This window comes from Tympanuchus pallidicinctus, unplaced genomic scaffold, assembly GCF_026119805.1.
Source record: "Tympanuchus pallidicinctus isolate F22 unplaced genomic scaffold, pur_lepc_1.0 scaffold2, whole genome shotgun sequence".
Lineage (NCBI taxonomy): Eukaryota > Metazoa > Chordata > Aves > Galliformes > Phasianidae > Tympanuchus > Tympanuchus pallidicinctus.
Genome location: NW_026294721.1, coordinates 40,125,344 through 40,147,929, shown reverse-complemented (window position 1 = coordinate 40,147,929; position 22,586 = coordinate 40,125,344). Strand labels below are relative to the sequence as shown.

The following is a 22,586-nucleotide window of genomic DNA, read 5'->3' as shown; positions in this document are numbered from 1 at the left end:
AGGAAAAAACTGAAGCAAATGCTGATGTTGCATAAATACCAAAAGTTGAGTGCTTTGATCTTCTAAGAAAAATAATGTTTTTCCTTTTAGGATGTGTTTTATTACAACATTGATTGTCTTAATGAAAAAAAACAAAAAACAAAAAACAAACAAACAAGAACCCAGCAAAATTTTTCAAGTTCTATTGAAGGCTGCCTTAATTTGTCTTGAGCTGAAAAAAAAAAAAAAAAAAAAAAAGCTTCTCTGTATTGCTTTGTGCAGACTAACAAACCCTTTTGTCTTGCAAATTTCTTGCTAATATGAACTGAGTTTTGTATTATGTGAATCTCCCTTTCAGTTATCCTTCCCTTGTACCTTGATTTTGAATCTTTCCTTTAGATCATGGCTTGCATGACATTTTCTTTCTTTTCCTTTCTTTTTGCTGTTTGCAAAGACTCTTGGGAGGATTTGACAGATGTGGTGGAGCAATTGCGTGATGATACTGAAGGTGCGTGCCACACCAACATCTTTCAGCTACTATTTCCACTTACCATTGGCTTTTGATTTATGATTTTGAACCTGGGTGCAAAATGCCCTTTTCCTTTCCCGTGCTCATAGCTGTGGCTTTCTGAACGTGCTTGTCTGGTTGCACCAGGTTCACAGCAGAATGTGCTATGTATGCTGGTTGTTGGGTTTCTACTGTTAGTGTGCTAAAGAAAATGTCTTTGATCACTCGCATTTGTGTGTTACTCTTTCAATTGTATTAATTTACACTTAAAATGGGTGTTGTGAAGGATTTTCTGATAAGTTTTACCAGTCCCTTCATGGGTTCTTTGTTGGTTTCTGGATTCTTACTGATCTCTTTTTGGAAACATGGGTGTACTCTGACAATGTTGCTTATTTAAAAAACAAAACAAAGCCAACAACACAACCAACCGAAGACTTGCTACCAGTTTTGGACCTTCAAGTGAAGGTAGGGAAAATGAATGGAGAGACTTGTTTTCTCATATGAAGTGGATTCTGGGTCAGTTATTTTCCTGATCCTGATATAAATGCACCTTATAAGGTACAACAGTATTTAGGAGATCAATTTTAATTAAGATTTCAGAAATCACCCTGAAGATTCTGAAATACTTCAGAAATATCAAAATGAGACCTTGTAGAAACAATTAAATGTGGCTGTGCATGGTTGGGCTGGAAGTGTTTGCAGCAAAAGGTTAACGAGCTGTTTGGAGACAACGAAGATTTCCTCTCGTGGCTGAGAAGTTTCGGTATTCATCATTAGGAAGAATATAGATTTCACGTAGAAGAGAGAATGGGGCATATATCTACAAATGCCAAATTCCTTAAGAACAGCCATCCCAAATTAGAAGTTCAGTCTGGGGCTGTTGACATCCACAAGGTGCGAGAGCACACGTCTTGTTATTTCATACTGATAATCCCAAAGGAATAACATCAGCAGATGCATTTCAGCTCTTTTGGCCAATTTGCTGGATTGAACCAGTGGCTGTGGCACAGTGGCTGTTTTCTTACCAGTGTTTTGTTCAGCTTTGGTCTAATTATTGCTGTTAGGGTCTTGTAAGTAAAAGAAACAAAAGAACAACCAATCAATCAAACACCTGCATTTGTTTCTTTATAGCACAATTTATACACTGTATAAATTGTATAACACTTGGTAAAGCCAAACAGTACAGTTAAATGGAGCACATTTGTATAAGACTTGAGGTTCTAAACAGAACCTTTTGGGTTTTGTAAGGTGCTGATAGAACCTTCTGTGGGTGCCGCCTTTCTGAATTGCTGTGCTGGTCACGCTTGCCTGGTGTGCTGGTGTACTTGGCTGGCTCTTCTCAGCCATGGAAATGTGCTGTCTCCTGACACAACAGTTCCTTCTGCCCAGCACCTCCAGCTTTCTTCCTTTTGTGTTTAAGGAAAAAAAGGGTTTGGGTTTCTTTTTTCTTTCCTCCCCCTCCATGAAAGTGTGTACAGGCTTTTGGTACTTGTGGAGTGAGGTGGTGGTGAAATGTATTTCAAAGCTACATTCAAAATGTCTGTCCTGTGTCTATCTTCCTTGTACCTGCTTGCCATGACCATTGCTCTGTTCTGTTTTTCTGGAAGTCTTAGATGCCCGCTGTGTGCCCTCCCTGGTAATGGAGTGTCTTTCTTCCCCATAGCAAACACGAGGAGTCATAGAATCATTAAGGTTGGAAAAGACCACTAAGATCATCTAGTCCAACCATCACATGAGAGCCTAGCAGAGGATGGTTTCAATCCATCAGTGTCTGAATTATGAAGAGCACAATAGCAAGAACAAATGAGGCAACCGTGTAAACTCAATAAGTGCTGCTTCTCTCCGGAAATGAGATGTCATTTTTATAATCTGGTGTTAGTACAACTGCTTTCCAGTTTATCCCATCCTTCAGAGTAGGCAGGTTGAATGCTGAATACAAAAGAAAAAAATTAGTACAGTATAACATTTTCGTCTAGAAATATACATGCCTCTGCTTTTCCATTGTGGACATTCATTGATTTTTTTTTTTTAATTTTAATTTTTTTTTAAATTGCTGCTTACTTCTAAGGGAGTTTGTTCATGAGAAACAGAAGGTGTATCACCTCTTCCTCACAATGGTAATCTGATGTGCATTGCTTTGAAGGCAGTTGAGGACTTGGAATATAAGGAAGTGCCAGGTATGTTTCAGCTAACCTAAGAGCTTCAAACATACATGTGGTTGTTAAACCCATGTTTGCTTTTGCAGCACTGGATAGCTTCAGTTTTCTTCAGCTTGTTTGTCCCTCATGAATGAAAGTCTGTGGATCAGGTAAGAAAGCAAATAGCTCAGGTTGCAGGTGCTCCTCTCTCCCCCCACTTACTACTGTGTGACATTCAGCTGGACATCTGGCTGTTAATACCTGGGTGGGAGAGAGGAACATGCACCACACCTTGGTTACCTTGGCCAAAAGCTAGTCTGTTAGCACAGCCTCCTGATGGCAGCTCAAATTTGGGTACCATGCCCTGGTGTGCAGGAATTTTAAGGAGACCGGGTGCTGAGGCTGCCAGGAGGAGATCTAAAGGAACTATTCCAAGAAAAATGCATGCTGTGCTGCTGCTTCTTGACTCCCTGTCAGTAACAAGCACAGAGACAGCTTTGGTTTTTCCCAGAGAACTTTCTCACCTTCTGCGCTGTGAAGTGTGGCAGAACAGAGGCTGGGAACAAGGCGGTTCAAGTCCTTAATTTATCTAGGGATTTGCTTTAGGCATTTATTAGGAATTATACACATGTTCATGATTTCAGAGTCTGAGCCACTAGAACTAATGTCTTTCCTAATGCGAATTTGCTGAACTGAAACTCAGTGCACTGTGGGTAGGCTGGTTTGCATAGAAAGCCAATGCTTCATCACTGATGTGTTTCGGTTAATCTGAGTAGAGCATGTGCTGTTTGCAAGGTATGGTTCCTCTGCCATACAAAGCAGAATTCAGATTTGGATTCTTGATTTAAAATTTATTTGCTATATGGAGAGTCTTGATGAAATACTATTCAATAGGCATTACTTTGAGCAGATTTAAATTGTTTTTTGGTGGTTTTCTTTGGTTGTTTTTTTTTTTTTTTTTTCCAGATTCCTAGGTGCCTAAGTACATGAAAAGGGCAGATGTTGCTCTGAATGACATGGTGTAGTGGTATGGTGATGTGTTGGCAGTTGGACTAGATCAAGCTTATCCAACCCATGGGTCACAGCAAGTACATGCAGCTGTGCTTTCTGGTTTGATAAAGGAGTCTGAGAATGCATTTCAAGATTGCCAAAAAAGCCATCCGTTTATGTTTGTGACATCATTTTCAGTTGATAAAAATACATTACCTGCAAGTTTTCAAATGAAACGCATAGAGTTGCAGTCAGATATTCTACTCAAAAATCTGATCGTGTCTCTCTTCTACAGTTTCATAATCCATATCTTAGCAAAGCTAAAGATCCCTTGCTTCACAACCACACCTTATTCATGGGATTGCTTTATGTCAGTACACACATTTGTGAACAATTACCAAGGATGAATCACATTGCGAATAAAATTTCATTGAAAATCTCTGAACACCTGAGAGCTCACTGAGAATTGTGGGCACTGCCATTGAACCAGGTTGGTGTGTTAGTTTTGCAAAAACAAGGGCAAATATCCCACTCCTTTTATGCTGTTGTTCCTTTCTTTTTTTCAGAATTTGTCTTGAAACATTAAAAATTAAGACTTTTTTTTACTTATATATTAACAATATTATGTATTTTATGAAGGCTGCTCTGAAAGTAGCACTTCCTATTTTGTTATATAGGTCCACAACATCAGAGGCGGATGTTGAGGGTGCAGCAGCAGAGGTTGAACCTCCCCACCAGTATTCCATTCCTTGCTGTTTCTGTGTGACAGATGGCAGCAGAGGGGCAGCCTAATAGAATGGAATCTGATGTGGAAGTGTGTATGAAGCAAAGGGGTGGCACTGAATTCCTAGAAACAGTGGCACCCATTGATGTTCACTGATGCCTGCTGAATATTGATGGTGCATTTCAACAGTGGCAGTGGGTCACCTCTACTGGTTCAGATTTATATGAGTGCTTCGTGAAGACTCTTGCTCATCACTGGTGAAAAGGCACAGCCAATGGTGATGAGTGCGTGGAAAAGTAGTGTTCTGTAGCTGAGAATTTGCTCTATCTGGTAGTGTTATTGTGCTTTTTGTAGCTGTTTTAGTTTCCATGGAAATAAATAGGAGACATTACTTTCAGAGCAGCTTACGTATATGTGACCCAAGACAATTCCTCTTCACTCCATGCAGCCCAGGCAAGCTGGAAGGTTGGACACCTATGGATTATGTGATCTTAGTGGTCTTTCCAACCTTACGTTTCTGTGATTTTTACAGGGTTCCTTTGATTCTTAGATGATTTGAAAGGTTGTTCATGGAAAATTCTCAGGAATATTTGCTTTTCATGCTGTTTGCATGTGAATGATTGTGGCACAGTTTTACATCTTCAGCAACCTGTGAATTTGGTATTTTAGGGAAACAACAGGATCATCTCATTATTTAACACCTATCGTTTTAATGGATTGCAAGCCCAGTTGCATGTGATCACGTTCAAGATTGCTGGTTAGCAAAAGTGTCCATCATCTAGAAGCTGCAATTTTTAAATAGCAATATTGTCTCAAACTTAAGATTACTTGAACTGAAATCCAAAAGACATTGAAAGACAAAGTGTAAGGGCCAAGGTTTTACTCTTAATGTTTACAGCATGGCATTTATGGTAGAATACAGACTGAGCTTTTTGCAGTTCAAGACAGAAAGTTGGGGGAGATGCTAGCACAGGCTGGGAATCTCAATGGGGTGTCAGTTGCACTTGATGTCTGTTGAAGAAGAAGATGGCTGAGTTATTCTGGACAGTTTTGCTGTGGGAAAGTCATCTTTGCTTGCTTACTCTGCTTTTTCATACTCAATTTTGAGATTGTGTACATTGTAGCACATACAACAAGGATATATGTTATTTAGGATTTTAGATTTTGAGTATGTCTTTGAGATATTATCATAGTTAATCGTGGAATTGTTTGGGTTGGAAGGGGCCTTGAAGGTCACCTCTTTCCAACCCTGTGCTGTGGGCAGGGTTTCAGCTTCATACGCAGAGTGCCATCATTCACAACATACTGATGAAGAAGCAGTCTTTATTTTGTTAATGTGATTAAAACATCTTTCAGTGAAATGATATGTTAGTTCTTCAGACCATGACTGCACACTTAAGTATTAAATGAACATATAGCCCTGCTTTTCCCTTCTTTAAATGAGTACTTTAATTCTCTCATGTTCATTAGCTCTTGTCCTTTAAGGTATCTGTTTGTCTTGAAAATACACACATCCATTTTTTCTTTCTCTTTTTAAATTAGTGTTGCATTGACCCCAGTTGATATGTGGCAGTCACAGACCTTTGACCTGCAGATAGCCGTACATCTTGCCTCGAAATAATTTTAACCTTAGTGTAAGTCTGCAGAAGGCAGCAGCTCTCAACACTGGAGGAAAAGTATATAGTTCCCTGTGAGTTATGTTAATGGAGCAGCATCCTAATTCAGAAGCAGTCTTCTTGGAATCTATCCATATAGCATAGCTATGTAGAAAATTATACTCTATCTTGTACAGTTTCCTTAGTTTTGTGTTTATGACCGATTTGCTACTTAAGCAGAATCCCTTTGGACACCTGCCTTGCTACTGGTGAGATCAATGAATTGCTCCCACAGCTCTGTGCTGCAGCAGGGCTGTTATTACAGGGGGAGAAGCACTGATAAAAAAAGATAAAGGTCTTTCCATCTTTCTGTATCTTGCCATTCCCCCAATAGGGAATGAGAATTAGAAGCTGTTATTATTGATGAGATTTAAGCTCTAGTCATACTTAACGGTTAGCTGTGTTAAGGTTAAATGCTCTCATCTCATTACTGAGAGTGGTTTGCACTGTGTGCTCGTGCATAGGAGCTGTTCTTTAAAACCTGGCAGGGCAAGCGATAATTTTCACCCTAGATCTCAAAATGTATTTAAATAATAAACCTGTTGTTTTCTTTTACCTCATTACCATATTCCTTTGTGGGCACACGTGAAAAGTGTCTCAGGTAAGAGATTTTTTTTGCTGGTTTATCTGCCTGGTCAGAAGCATAGGCATGCTGTAGGTAGAGTAAAACTGACAGAAGTACTGGAGGAGGAAGCTGGCTGGTTTTTAATAGAGGAGCTCATTCTAAGTGGATTTTGAATCATGGTACCAACACAGAGCATAATTTTGTGTCTGTGATAGGATCAAATGCTGGATCGTGCTTTTAGAAGGCAACCGTTATGGATGCACACAGGAACAACTGAACTTGTCTGATACTTCTCTGTTTAGAGGCTTCTCTGTTTAGATACGCTCCTCCATGGCAGCAGGCGTGGTCTGAAGTGAGATTACAGTGATAGCTGTTGATCAATGACAATTCCAGTTCGCATTGCTCAGCACTGTTGGTATGTTTCCTGTTCTTCATGTCTTCCCTCCTTGAGCTTCTCAGTGCAGGAGCTGCCAGGATGGTTCTGGTGAAATTTAGAGGAGACTTGGGGTACTGCTTCATCCAGGAGAAGCAAGGTGAGAAGACTGGCCTTGCCCTACATGCTTCTGAGGGATGGAGCAAAAGCAGCCATGGTATCGAGTTTGAGTGGTGGCAGCTCTCACAACCAGTCTCCCTGAACTGGATTTTTTTACAGCCCTTAACTGTAATAGTTAGGGTATAAGAGTGTTGCTAGAGCGATGCCACAGAGTATTTCTTTGAGCCGTCAGCATCCTGGATAAAAACAACCAATCCACTGGTGGACAGACCATCAAAAACAATGCAGCAATAATGGGCCATCACCACCTTGGGTGCCAGTTAGCTTTTAGGCCCATGGGCACTGGAACGTGGAATGCTGCAGAGGCAGATTTCACTTGTTTCCAGGTTTTGTTTGTTACCAGATTTCACAAATGCTGTGTTTTGATCTCCTTTCATATTTTTTCAGGGGGAGGTTTTGTCTCCACTTGTGTAGTTGCTTTTCTTCTGCTAACCCTGAAGTGCCTTTCATCATGTCCTTTTTTCTAGCATAGGAAGTCTCAGTCAGGCAATGGCTGCTACAGTTCTCGTTGCTTGTTTTGGATACAGTTTTAGATCACTAAAATTAAGTTGGCTTTGGGTTACTGGGCCTGTTTCAACCTGCAGGATGTGAACAAAACTGAAAGTGAGTTGATATGATTTCTAATAGCTGAGTGCTTCTGTGAGGGCTTGCTCCTCATATTGTCTTTGGCTGGTGGATGCCTCACTGCAGTGAAAGTACATTGGAGATAGCAAAGAGGTTGTGTTCACCCGTGTCTGAGCAACTGGTGTCATCAGTACCAGTGAAGCAGAGTGATGGCTTTCATCAGCAGGACAAGTCCTGTGGGAGATTGCAATATTCTGGAAAAAATATACCCCATGGTCTCTTTTGACTAAATAGTTGTATTTTAAATTAAGAGAAATCAAATCTTCACACTTCTGTATACAAGGGGTTATGTGACCAACCCAGTTGCCTTAAGTCTATGTATCTGGTAGAGATTTGATACCTGCTCAGTGGCAAATGTACTGCAGACAAGCATGCACATCTGCAAGAGTTTACTTTGAGGATGGGAGTTGCATTTCCTTCTCAGCAATGCTGGATGTTTCAGAGTGAGGCGTAAGAACCTATCTAAGCTATTTGTGCATTAAAGAATTAGGGTATCTGAGCAGTCATAAGGAGCTTGAGAATGCCCTAAAGGGCAGGTCTGCTTGGTAATAGTCTGCAGAGACTGCAGGAACAGCCATGCAAATTCTTCCGCTGCTTAGCTTAGTAGTAATTTTCATGGCTTTTTTTTTTATTTATTTAAATACAAATACAGCTCCCTTTTGGAAGTCCTTCTAATTGAAGGGTGTAAGGCTTGGGTATCTGCTTTAATTGCTTGCTAAATGCAAGCATGCTTTGTCAATACAGCGAATGATATATCTAAGCACTGGGTATGCATCCATCCTTAGATGTCTTAGGGTCATATTTTCTTCTACTGAGTGTAATAAACTCACTGGTAAAGCTGGTAAATTTGTTTACCATTATGCAGCTGTTTACAGCAGCCCTAGAATAAACATCCCTTACAAAGATGGAGCTACTTGTGCCAAGGAACTTTAGCTGAAGAACTGGGTGCAAGATTGCATATGGAACAGATGCAGACAGAAAATCTGCAGCTTATATGGCACTATACTTTTAACAGGGAGGATTTGTCTCTCTTACTGTTTGTCTGTAGGCCTAAAGCTTAAGCACTCTTTGTAGATGTAGGACAATTTCACTGTGGTTACAGGACCAGTGCTCTTGTGAGATTGTATCTTCAGGTGTTGTAAGTGAATTGAAGGCCTCTGGGAAGAGAGGCACTCAGGTTGTGTCTGGGCATCAGTGCGTTGTACTGTACTTGAGACAGGTCAGGGAGCAGGAGGCCTACCCTGCCCATAGCAGGGGGCTTGAAACTAGATGATCATTGTGATCCTTTTCAATCCAGGCCATTCTGTGGTTCTGTACGTAGGGTGTGCTTTGGAAAATGAGTGCTAATCTCTTGCAATGAGAAACAGATAATGAGTATAAATGTCTGAGTTTGTATAAAATGTTAGAGGGAGAATATAGTCTTGAGGAAGGTCTGTGTGTGGTGGATGTGAAAGCAAGCTGCCAAAGGAGCCATGCTCCTTATTATTGCTATTAAAATAGGTAAACACAATGAAGAGAGAGATGGGAATTGGCTCTGTAATATTAAAACTTAAATAACTCATGAAAGATGAAACACTGGGAAAAAAAGATCATTGATAGACTAAGTGTGAGAGGATTCATGCTTGTCTTTAGAGTGAAGAACAAGTCACAGCTGCAGAATTCTTATGGAGTTGTAGTTGCTGGATGTAGCCAGGGCTTTGAGCTGGGAAAGTGACAGCTGTAGCATTCAGGAATACATTGTCAAGATGTAAAGCACAATATTAATGTCAGCCTTCAAACTGTTCTTTCTTGAAAAATGAAGGATTTTTTAGTTAATTTAAGAGTTTCTCAATTCTTAAACTATCACATAGTCCTGTACCAATGTGGCTTTCATCATAAGGTGCTACTTCATTTTGATTTTTCTGGAAAAGTCTGAAGAGAGCACCTCTCATCAAACTATCACTGCCGCTAAAAAGTGTCTTCAGTACTGAGATGAAAAGAGAGATGGCATATCTTATTGTAATAAAACTTTTGTTACTCAGCTGTATTTTTCTTGTTTTCTATAGATCCTAATTATCTCATGGCTAATGAACGCATGAACCTGATGAACATGGCAAAACTGAGTATCAAGGGGTTGATCGAATCAGCACTTAATCTGGGCAGGACGCTGGACTCTGACTATGCACCTCTTCAGCAGTTCTTCGTTGTGATGGAGCATTGCCTTAAACATGGCTTGAAAGGTAAACTTACTTGAGAGGGGCACTCCTGGCCTGTTTGTCATAGCATAGGAGCAGGAGAGCAATATAGTTTTAAAAGTCTGGCTTGGTATTCAGCAGAGGTTGAGCAGGGTGTCTTTGATCACAGGTGACTTGACAGGGCACAGAAAAAGGAGAAAATTTGCTGAAGGTATAATGCTGCAGGTGAAAAGTTCCATTGTTACAGTTGCTTGTCACTTTTAAAACAGCATTTCAGATGTGGCTCTAGTATAACTAAGTCATCAAGGCTAAAGCTGCCTCCTCAGCAGACTTGTGACTCCATTTTTTCTGTGCTTCCTCAGAGAGGCAATGCATCTTTTGCTGGAAGAGCATCTGCAGCACTGCTTAGTTCTATCAAAATTGAGGATTTTGACTTACTGCAGCTATTACCTTTTAAGCTGCTTTTTAAAATGGCAAGCAGAGCGTATATTTAACTATGAAACACAGAGTTACAACTGCAACTGCTAAGGACTGCTGGTTTTCTTGATTTGCTGCCCTTTCCTCGAGATGAAAAGTGGGGGATGTTAAATTTCCTCTCGGCACATACTTCCTGTGGTGTTTTTTTAAAAGGCTTCGTTCAGCACTGTGGGCAAAGTGCACATGGGCAAAATGATTCCTGTGCTGGTTATTTGTGCAAGGAAGAGGTGTTCATACTGTTCAGCTTTGGTTGTTTATCTGTCCTCTTGCTGATGTCACTACTGCTGGTTTTAAGTTAGCTGAGTTCTCAGATTCCTTACTTCTGCAAATTAGTTTCTAGTTTTAAAATATAGGAGTCACTAGAAACCTCTATGCATCCTTTCCTCCTCCAGAAGAGTCCCTGGAAACTATAGAGGAGTTAGATTCTAAGTGTTGTGGTTCTTTTCCTTGAAATGTAATGGTGAAGGAAAATTACCGTGCACATGTGGGCTATGACTCAGAAACAGTGGCAACATCCTAGGAGAAATCTTTGCCTCTCACAGTGAATCTCGGTTGCTGGATATAACTGGATGTTGTCTTGCAATATTTAGCTTGTATAAAACTACCTTTGGTATGTACATCAAGCCCTTATTGCTTTATTTGAATGATATTAGTAATTGCCACTTTTGGGTATGAGAAGTAATCTTTTGTACTTGCTCAGTAGCAGTGCCAGTAGGCTCTCTGTCAACTGTTCGGATCTTCTGATCATGTTTGAGAATATAAATAATTATATAAATAATTAACACAGGCTCAATGGGCTAATTTTATGTATTTTCTTTTTTTTAGCTAAAAAGACTTTTCTTGGGCAAAATAAGTCATTCTGGGGACCTTTAGAACTAGTAGAAAAACTTGTTCCTGAAGCTGCAGAGATTACAGCAAGTGTTAAGGATCTCCCAGGTCTGAAGTAAGTACATTCTTTTACTGCGCAAGTGTGCTTAATACCTTACTTTTTGTTGTAAGAGTGATCCTGAAGAAGAGAAGGGAGGACAACCCTGATATTCCGGAATCCACCTGCTGCTTGCTGTTTATACAAATGGTGCATTACTCTTTTTTTTTTTTTCTTTTTTTTTCTTTTTTCCCTTAGTTAAGAAACTGCAGAAGGAAAAGAAGAGTACATTCTTTCTGTATTAAAAGGTCATATGGACAAAAGCAAATATATTGCTAGCACTAAATGAATGACAGTAGGTCTTAGTAATGGAGTGAGCCTTTACCAACTCACCTTCTGAAGCTATGCTGAAGAGAAAGGGACTTGGAAGGGAGGTGATTACAGATTACATGCATTTGAGCCTGATAGAGGTAGTTTTTCTTTTAAAATATATTTCGATAAACCTGTAGAGTTTGTGTAAAAGAGAATCTCATAGAGTGGAGAAGATACTGACTTTTGCTGAAGAGGAGAGAGAAAGCCTGTGTGAGGATATGTTGTTTCTAAAAAAAAAAAAAAAAAAAAAAAAAAGCATAGTCGTTTTAGACATCATGTTCAGACTTGCTTAGTTCATTGCTGAAGAATTGTTAGTATGATGAGGGCTTTCAGCCTAGCAAAAGGAAAAAAGATTTGAGGATGCATTGTATGAATGACAGGACTAAACATCAAATCTTTGCCCAAAAAAAAAGGCGAATACATTTGATAACAGCTTATTTCAGTTCATTGTTTAATGATGTACCTTTGGAAAAGTGCTGTTAGTGGTGGACTACATAGAAATCTGTCTGGAACAGCTTAGAGACCAGCACGGAGTGCTAGGAGAGTCACGTCACAGCTCCTGGCTTTTCTTGTAGAAGAGTACTGAAGCATGACATAGCGAGACCTGGACAGGCTGGAGAGCTGGGCAGTAAGAAACCAGATGAGGTTTAACAAAAGCACGTGTAGAGTCTTGCGTCTGGGGAGGAATAATTCCATGCATCAGTACAGGTTGGGGGATGAGCTGCTGGAGGGGAGCTCTGCGGAAAGGGACCTAGGTGTCCTGGTGGATGACAGGTTGGCCATGAGCCAGCAGTGTGCCCTTGTGGCCAAGAGGGCCAATGGCATCCTGGGATGCATTAAAAAGAGCGTGGCCAGCAGGTCGAGGGAGGTGATCCTCACCCTCTACTCTGCTCTGGTAAGGCCTCATCTGGAGTACTGCGTCCAGTTCTGGGCTCCCCAGTACAAAAAAGACAGGGATCTCTTGGAAAGAGTCCAGCGGAGGGCCACAGAGATGGTGAAGGGCCTGGAGCATCTCTGCTATGAAGAAAGGCTGAGTGAACTGGGTTTGTTCAGCCTTGAGAAAAGAAGACTGAGAGGGGACCTGATCCAGGTCTATAAATATCTAAGATGTGGGGGCCAGAGTGACAAGGCCGGACTCTTTTCAGCAGTGTGTGGAGACAGGACAAGGGGTAACAGCCAGAAACTGCAGCATAGGAAGTTCTGCACAAATGTGCTCAGGATCTTCTTTACAGTGAGGTGACGGAGCACTGGAACAGGCTGCCCAGGGAGGTGGTGGAGTCTCCTTCTCTGGAGATGTTCAAGACCTGCCTGGATGCCTACCTGTGCGACCTGCTGTAGGGAACCTGCTTTGGCAGGGGGGTTGGACTCGATGATCTCTGGAGGTCCCTTCCAACCTCTACAATTCTGTGGTAAAATAAAAGATGGTTTTTGAATAATTCTCTGAAAAACAGTCTTACATACACTTACTAACCCTTTGAAAAACAAAATGTCATGTGTTAGTTGAGGTCAAGACCATAAAGGGGAATGATGAAGATAATTTCCATGTGCAATTGCTGCATATACTAGTTAAGACTGAAAACTAAAATGCTTTACATACTATTTGCCCTAAGACAACTGACTGCTGGAGATGGAAAAGAAATTTCTTTCTATTCGGAGCTCTGCTCAGCATAGGGGATTTATACCTTCCTTTGGAGCATCTGGTTCTGGCTCCCAGCCACTATGTCAGGGTGGATGAGCCGGAACAGTGATGCGTCATATCAGTTCTCAGTATTTTTAAAGCTATGTGTCTAAAGTGGTCTGGAGAAGCAAAGGCCATACCCTGTTGGATCCCATGAATGTATTATGAGCAAAATACTTGAACAGCAGCGAATTTATGCTTTTAGTTGTCTTTACAGATTCCTAGTAGGCTTAACACACTCAAAGGAGTGATATTTGGACATTAGCACTGAGCTGAAGTGTACACGTGTTCTGCTGACTTGCAAAAATTGAATTTGAGTTAAAAGGTGATTTATTGAAGCAACTGATTTCTGTGCAGTAGCATCCAGCAAGGGTAAAGTCAGGAAAATATTCTTAGTGTGGTAACAAATATATAATTAGTTATGAGAGAAGGAATAGTTGCTTAGATAATTACTTGCTAAATGCTCTCTGAAGGTCTGTTCAAAACCAAACCATTCTAAGGTTATATGATAATCCTGTCTGTAACTATTTATGCTTACACATCTGGTATATCCCTCTCTTCAACAACATCAGCTCTATTTTAAGGTACAGAAACTTGAAACCAAGTAGGGTTATTAATGTCATTTGTGAGTGTGCATTACAGTACATGTGTAATTGTGTTGGTTTTGGCCTTTGTAGGACACCTGTGGGTAGAGGAAGAGCTTGGCTTCGCCTTGCTCTAATGCAGAAGAAACTTTCAGAGTACATGAAAGCCTTGATTAACAGAAAGGATCTTCTCAGGTGAGCCTTGAACTCTCTCTCAGATTGGGAAAGGTTCACTTCTACCCTCTAAGATCTTTTGAAGAAGTTTTGCATCCAAATGGGAAGGATACATGCATGTCTCCACAGAAGTGGTAATGTTTGTGAAACACAGTTTCATCTCAGAGAGTAAAAATACTGAATATTCTTTCTGTATCTAGGAGAGGCAGCATTTCCACCCTTAGTGTCTCAAGTATCTATTAGAACAAATTTTGTGTCCAAAGAGGCAGTTCAGTTGAAAAACTCTTGCAGACCAATACAGCATTCTCTGTTCACGTGATCTTGGCTGTAGTTTTATTTCTGATCTTGTCACTTTATCACCATCTTACTTGGAGCAAGTCAATCAGTCTCTGTCTTTCTACTTCCCCGCTCATAAAAATAGCACTAACTATGTAGAGTAATTACGAGTCCGCAGGTTTGAACTGCTATGTTTATGTGAACTAGTAGAACTTGATAAATATGTTGGTGTTTCTTTACTCAGAAATAGGTCTTTATTGACTGTGAAAATCTGTAGCCTACTTTGCAATTTACTTTCCTCTGGAAAATGTGGCAGCTTGTGTTTAAGAAGCATTTAGTGGAGTAGCGAAAGTATTGCTTATTAATAAAACTCCAATATTAAGCCTAGTCTTGAATTTTCACTGCGCTGAACTGCTATTCAGTGTTTATGCTTTTTTTGCATCACCATTTAACAGCCGAGAGTCCGGATCTCCTCTAATGGGTCTTTGTGTCACCTACAGCTATACAGTGCTGAGAGATGTTTGGTTAGAGCAGCAGTACGCTTCTGTGTGAATTATGTCAATTATTGTTGCCTGGCTTTTCATTAAGCCTGAACTTTGCATTGCATTCTGTGAAATACGAGGGCATGCATTGCTAGTTGTCATTGTTCTGGTTGATTTTTAAAAGATGCAAAGCTTCTTTTCTCTCATTGTCCATCCTGTAGTGAATTTTATGAGCCTAATGCACTGATGATGGAAGAAGAAGGTGCGATCATTGCTGGCCTCCTCGTAGGTTTGAATGTCATTGATGCAAACTTCTGCATGAAAGGAGAAGACCTGGATTCACAGGTGAGTAGTGTTCAGTTAATGTTTTTTCTACTTACTTAAATTGTAACAATTCAACTTACTGTTACCTCTGAAGTTTTTTTTGCCAATTTGCTTTCTCTCATAGCATATTTTTGCTTGAACTGGTTCATGTTTTCCTCCATTTTGGCTAGATTAGTAGTATAATGAATCCTTGTGACACAGTATGTATTGATGTTTTAACTGAATGACAGTTAAACTTTCACAGCTATGAACAGTGTTTAGTCATATCAAAAGTGTTTAATTTAAAATGCAATTTTTTTTTTCTCCTAGGTTGGAGTTATTGATTTCTCAATGTATTTGAAAGATGGAAACAGCACAAAAGGCAGTGAAGGGTAAGCACGTGTACAACTGTCCTGCTCATCTCTTGATGACTTGTTTTCAAGTATCTTGAGTTAACCTGCAAGCTATTAAGTTTTTCACTAAAACACTTCAGGGTTTGTTTTTCATAGAGAACAAATTGCTCATATTTGTAAGTGCAAATGTGTAAATAATACATTGGAAGTGATGGGAGGTAGAAGGACTGAGGAAAGTCTCCCTGCCATTTAAGATGAAAATACTTTAAAAGTGACTCTTTGAGTTAAATTTGCCATTCTTGAAAGCATTTTCGGTAAGCAGCTTGGTGACTTTTACCTGTTGTGTATCATAGGACAGGAGTTGGTTTTTAGCACCATAGCATCTTCAGAAATAAATTCTGCTGTTGGAGATGACTGTAATTGTAATAATAATTCAGAGTGCTTGTGTCAGCATACATAAATGCTATGCAACATTTAGAGCAAGAGGGTGAAAAATAAAGTGTGGATATGCTGACACACAGATCATGTATTGTGATTTTTCTGAGGCTTTCAAGAGTATTTCTTCTTCTCAAGAAATTCTGCCACTTCACATTCAGATATATTTTGAATTATTATACCTCAATATCAGATGTTTTGGTTGAAACTACAGATGAAATAAATGCATTTATAGAGCTTTTATTTAGTTAGGATTTCCTGCTGTAAGAGTATGCAAAATACACGTTTGTTGACAGCTTTCTTTGAATTGAATTTGGTGAAGTAGTCCCTCTTCAATATAAATATGGTTCAAAACCAGTCTTTTTAAGTACTGTTGTAATGACTGGAACGTTGTCCAGCTTAATTATTCTTTTAATGTGTCACAGAATCCCTGAATGTAGTAATTGCAGCTTCTGAGAAGTTGGAGGACAGTAACTGATGAGAAGGGCATAGACTGCAACTCAGCTTTGCTGTTTCACACTCAACACATAGACTCATCCGGTCTTAGGACATTTGGTGCCTTGGTGGATACGTTAGCTGTACAGACACATTTCCTCTTAAACCTTTTACATCATCTCTTTACATCTATTAATTCAGATATTGAAGTTTGAAGTCAAAGAAAAATTATGCTATTTCTTCCTTTTGTAGCCTTTAATGCTGCATAAGTATTTAGAGTGACGGCTTGCCTCTGTTATGCTGCATAGTATGGGCCAGAAACCCATGCAGGACAATCAGGGTGGGGAATGTGGAGGTAAAAGTAAGCTGAATAACTTGGAGTTGACTCATCTCTGTCTTATAATCTTTTTATATGGTGGAGAAGGCCTTCCAGTCTGCATGGGAGCTTCAGAAATGCACCACACAGTCAGCATTTGTAGGTATGAAAGGCTACACTCAGGCTGAGTTGAGGGTATTTCTTTTTTCCAGAGATGGTCAGATAACTGCTATTTTGGACCAGAAGAATTATGTAGAAGAACTCAATAGGCACTTAAGGTAATACACGATTTATTTATTTTTTGTTATGTGGGACTGAACAATAGGAAGCAGGCTTTTAAAAAAGAAGGAATTACTGATGTGGTTTCTGTTGTTTTTTGTTTTTTTTTTTTTTTCCTCTTCAACAGTGCTACAGTAAACAACCTGCAGGCCAAAGTGGACGCCTTAGAAAAGTCCAACACTAAATTGACTGAGGAGGTAAGTGTGATAGGGAAGCACCTGATGTTCTGGCCTTTTTGAATTAGAAATTGAAAAGATAAAGGGAGGATTTATTTTCAGAATTCTGGTGTACATTCTGATGTCTTTTTAAAGATGAAACAGGAATAACTGAACTGCTGAGAATTCAGTTAGCTGCCACTAACTAAATGTGAGATGGAAAACAGCCAAATGCTTATGCTCAAAATCAAAAGCTGATGAATCCACTTTTTTCCTTCTGAAGTCTTCTGAATGTTTTCTATTTTGTGGAAAATATCTTAAAATGAATTACACAATGGACGTGTCTTGAATTGCCATACAGCTGAGGTAGGTTGGGGCAGAGACATTTCTAAACTTCTGTTTATTTTGACAGATGCAGAAGTTTACTACTGTGTTGATATTATCTTGCATGCATCAATGAGTTTTCCTCTAGTCTGTCAAAATTTGCAAGGAATAAAATATAAAAACGTTGTTCACTCTGAGCATGGAAAGGCATTGGTACGTGAGTTGTAGGTGTAACCTGTGTCTTAAAATTGGTCTTGCAATCCATCAGTAATGGCATAAATGTAATAAAATAATTTTTAGGTCACGAGTGATAATAGTAAGTGTTGTCCTAAAGGTTTGACGGTGTCTGTGTCAGAATGTCACTTTGCTCAGCAGAATGATTTTGATTAGGACAACTCAGGGCTCTGGCAGTACAAACATGAAATAGAAATTCTTTTTTGCTTATTCACTCTCATCAGAGAAAAGTGTGTGTCTGGTTCTGTAACACCTTCTCTAAAGGATGTGTTCCAAATGATGGGAAACTTTACTGGCAGGTTAGCATATGTACTCTTGCAGGTAAAGTAAAAAAGGGGTTTTTTTGTGATTTAAAAGGATAATTTTAGTTTTTGAAAGGTGTCTTAGAGTAGGCTGTGTTTCTTGGTGCTGATACAATAAATTGCTTTTGATTTATTACCGTCCATATTTGAATGCTTTGTCCACTAATCATGATACCCATGAGACTGATTACAGTGTTGACTTGAGGTATTTATTGATCTATATGTTTTTAGTAGCTTGCTTTTCTCTTTGTCAAGTCTGCATGCAGTTCAAATTAAGAATTAAATCGACACTGGGACTTGCTGTGCCAACTGGAGCTGTTTGCAGGATGAAATAGTTAATGAACTGTGTCACATGTCATATCTGTTTGTGTATTTGGCAAGAGTTGTACCAAAGGCTCATGCTTCTGTTGGGCTAGTTTTTATTGAAATGAGGATTTGCACTGAGTTGTATTAACCACACATTATATAGAGTCTAGGACATAGTGACCTAGAGAACTTAGTAATGTTACTAAAAGACACAAACAGAAGTAGTTCGGGAAGTCACTGCTCTAGTACCAGTGTCATAGATTTTCATTGATGGCTGATACTTTTTCAGATAGTCTGTCCCTATGTTAGGGGCTAAAATTGTCTTTTTTTTACTTGAAATTTTTTTTTTTTCTTACTAGGAATGTTAGCAAACAAGTACAGGATAATCTGTCTGGAGAAGAAAAAATCTGCTAAATATGTTTTTAATATATTAATGTTCTGTTTGTTCACAGCTTGCTGTTGCAAACAACAGGATTATTACACTGCAAGAAGAGATGGAACGAGTTAAAGAAGAAAGTTCTTACATCTTGGAGTCCAATCGTAAGGTCAGTACATGCAAATGATACCTGAACCCGTTGGGCAGAATTTTATATAGAGTAGCTGTTTTGAAGAGCTATAATTTCCTTATCCATGTCACAAAAAACCTGTAATAAGTAACGGTGACTCCAGGTGGATCCTCTGCAGAGAGTGACAGATGGATGCTGACCGTAGTAAATCCTGCCTGGTGGTAGCTTGTACATGTGCAGAGCTGAAAACTAACACGGCATCTTTATGGCTTGCCAGGTGAAGATGTCGGAACAGACTGGAGGAAGGGTGATCTAACTGAGATGTGGCAAAAAAGCTCAGAAATAGGAGTCTGCTTTTTTGACCTGATATGCTACACCTTTTGGAAATAAAGGGATGGGATGATAAAATATGTTAGTCTTTTCTCAGTTTATTTGCTGAGAAAATTGGTAACTATGATAGAATCTGGTTTTAGTTTTAAAACCTGAAAGGTATTTTTTCTGAGATTTTTCTAATCGTACTTAGCAATTATCTCAGGTCTGAAAATGGTCTGTCTGTCCATTTTTATTATAGGCACTGAATTGCACTGAGCAACAGATTTCTTACAAGCTGCATGTTGCGTTATCTGAATAGAGCCGCTGTGTTCAGATCGTTGCACGGTTTGGTTCAAAAGTGGGATAAGCAGATCAGCCAATGTGAGAATTGTTAGTGTTTGTCATTACATTGATGAAGTTTCTTCATTAAATTAGGTCGCTAAAGACAGAACTGCAGATGGACAGGCACTGACTGAGGCACGAAAACAGTTAAAGGAGGAGACTCAGCTGCGGCTGGTAAGGACAGTGTGAGGTTGAAGCTCCCTACAGTTGGCTTTTTTACGTAATTCCTGCATGCCAGACAGCTATTTTTCAGGACCAGCGGCTTATTGTCATTTCTGCCTGTCTACTTCAGTTTGATCTGAGACAGTCTTGTTGGTAGTGATGTTAATTCTGTGGCTCAAAATGGGCAGTGCAATTGTTTTTACATCCCCCATGCAGGTACTGCTATTGCCACTATCAGAAATGTTACTCAGTTACTGAGAATGCATACTTAATCACTCTTTAATGTTGGACTAAAATTGTGAATTTTTTGTCCTCAATTGTTTCTGGTATGTCAAATCTGTAATGTCATGCTGTAACAGTGTAGCACACTTAGGGGTGTTGACTTCATTGCTAAAACACCAGTTAAAAGTGGTTACATTGTTGATGAGGAAGAAAACTGACTGTGCTGTGTGTTTCAGGATGTGGAAAAGGAACTGGAGGCACAGATTGGGATGAGACAGGAGATGGAGTTAGCCATGAAGATGCTGGAGAAAGATGTCTGCGAGAAGCAAGATGCACTGGTGGCACTCAGACAGCAACTGGATGATCTCAGGGCCCTGAAGCATGAACTGTCTTTCAAGCTGCAGGTAAGAAAAATAATTAAAAAAAAAAAAAAAGAATGAGTTCCAAATAAAAGTGGTGGCTCTTGTTCTTTTCTTCCCCATCTGTTTGAAAAGTACTGGGTGCGTACTAGAGTGACTGGATATATTCCATACTTCTGTCTTGTTTCCTTTGCGAAATTATCCTTACCCACACTTTTTTCTGTGTTTGTTTCTGTTTGTTGATCATGTTGGGCTGGCATTCTTAAGTGCTGGTTAAATTTGATTTGTGTAAGAATCTTTAGGGTAGATAATCCTCTAATAACACGTGCACTGATAGCCTTTTTACCTTTTTCAAATTTGTAAACCTACAGGGGAAATAAAAATAAAAACAAAACAACAAACCTTAACTGAAAGGAACGTTTCCCCACAGAGGTTATCTTGACAGGTGCCTGTTTCAGTTAAGTAACATTATCTGTGGCAGTGGACATTGGATTTTCCCTATTGTGGGGAAGTATATGCAAAGTAGGCATGCTTTGGGAAGAGTATCTCAGTAGTGAGCTGTTCTTTGCTACTCTTCGTTTGGGAGTGTGTATAATCAACGAGTAAACAGATGTATGATTGACAAATATACTGAGAAGTTAGGCTGGTCTTTAGAGAATGTATAGCTGGAAACATTATCACGTTGGAAAGGGATAATAGGAAATGAGTGGAAAAGTCCTGGGCTCACAGGAAAAACTCCAAGAGGGGCAATCCCCGGAGAGAGATCCTTCCTCAGTGGCAGTCAGCCCTTAATGGGTCTAGGAGAGGTGCAGCCTGGCTCCACTCCTTCCGGCCACACAGCTGAACTGCCTTCACCTGTGCTCCCACGGCTGACTCAGTGCTTCCCTCAGGTGATCGATCAGAGGTTCAGGCTGTGATTCAGTACTTCCCATACAGAGAGTTTTCTCATGGGGGTTTGGGTCAGGCTGCTTTCTAGGCTATGGCAGTGCTCTGTACTCCTAGTGGTACTGTTAAAAGTTTGGTAAAGAGGGCATGAGCTACTGAGGGGCCAAACAGGAAGCTGTAGCATTTTAAGCAATTGTCCCTTTTGGGGAGCTGAAAGAAAATGCTATTTGTTGTGGAGAAAGACTGATGGTAATTCAGAAATGTGCGTGTTTCAGTGAGGAAAGTATCTTCTGGTTTTTATGATGTAGATACTGAACCATTACTGCCTTATTTGAAATATATTACATATATTACTTATACATTACTACATAATGAGGAAAGCAGACTCTTTAGGACACAGAGTAGCACACAGTGCATGGAAACAAATCATAAATTGTAGAACAGAAAAATGTTGCTTCTGTCTCCTTGAGCCAATTGTTCCATGCGAAACGTTGTAGGGGCGTTAACAGTTACTGCATTACCACCACTTACAGGAAGCAGATCTGATTATAATATTGACATTCTGTGAGGTCCAAATGTAGCCTGCACCTGTAGGGCAGGATGCTAAATTGACGTGGCATTTACTTTCTGAGCACCTTCTGTCTTAATGGCTTCTGTCTATGACTAGCCATTTGCCACATGATTTGTTCTTGCTTACTGTGGTTTTACTGATACTTACATAAAACACATTGCTACTTTTTGTAGAGTTCAGACATGGGAGTGAAACAGAAGAGTGAACTGAATAGCCGTTTAGAAGAAAAAACAAATCAGATGGCTGCTACCATCAAACAGCTTGAACAAAGGTAAAAAATGAAACTTCTGCAATTATGATAATAGTGTTTATACTAGTGATAGTGTCGCACTGAACTCCATAGACAAGATGAGAACCTTACTGTGCTGCTAAGACACTGCTAAACAGAGAAACACAAAGAGAACAGGATTCAGTCTGAGCAATAATTTTGTGGCATGGTGTGAAGTGTTTTGCATGTTCAAGGGGAGCTTCCATTAAAAAAGGAATATACTACTAAAACAGTAATTAACACAGCAGCTTTGTTTATCTGTCAGCTGCATATTTGTATGTTATTCAGTCATTATAAGTCAATTACTATCTCTGATAGTGAGCACGCTGATAAGCATCTAAAGAAGTGCTTGACTATTAATGACTATTGCAGTGGGAGCAGGGAGGAGAAAGGTAAAACAGAAATTATTCTAAAGATGCATGATTATTCTGGATCTTTTTGGTACCATTTTGAAAAAAGTACCCCAAATTTTGAATCATTTGTTTTAAGAGCAGGCAAATGATCAGGTCCCTATAGTTTCTGAGGAAGATATGCTTGGGGGGGAAAAAAAAATCTCACATGAAAATAAGTCAAGGAACAGGCTGATTGTCTGTAGAAGCTGGTAAAAATATCCTGTAAGTATAACATCTATTTGGTCTGAGACAAGTCCCATCCTAATGTCTCTGTTGCTTTGGTGTTACTATATCACATAATTTGGAT

At 39.6% G+C, this 22,586-nt stretch overlaps 1 protein-coding gene across 13 annotated transcripts in view; it reads left to right on the top strand.

Moving 5' to 3' along the window:
* RUFY3 (RUN and FYVE domain containing 3) overlaps positions 1–22,586 on the top strand; it is a 55,940-nt gene that overhangs the window by 21,054 nt on the left and 12,300 nt on the right. For 9 of the 13 annotated variants that reach the window (XM_052683225.1, XM_052683221.1, XM_052683224.1 and 6 more), the window contains 11 exons: positions 9,782–9,955; positions 11,213–11,330; positions 13,980–14,081; positions 15,040–15,163; positions 15,452–15,513; positions 16,873–16,938; positions 17,067–17,136; positions 18,713–18,805; positions 19,514–19,594; positions 20,041–20,208; positions 21,793–21,890. In XM_052683225.1, the coding sequence (XP_052539185.1) occupies positions 9,782–9,955; positions 11,213–11,330; positions 13,980–14,081; positions 15,040–15,163; positions 15,452–15,513; positions 16,873–16,938; positions 17,067–17,136; positions 18,713–18,805; positions 19,514–19,594; positions 20,041–20,208; positions 21,793–21,890 (1,156 nt within the window). Of the gene's footprint in view, positions 1–433; positions 488–2,597; positions 2,665–9,781; positions 9,956–11,212; positions 11,331–13,979; positions 14,082–15,039; positions 15,164–15,451; positions 15,514–16,872; positions 16,939–17,066; positions 17,137–18,712; positions 18,806–19,513; positions 19,595–20,040; positions 20,209–21,792; positions 21,891–22,586 lie in introns of those variants that run through there. The other 4 variants (XM_052683222.1, XM_052683228.1, XM_052683233.1 and 1 more) reach the window with 2 other exon arrangements.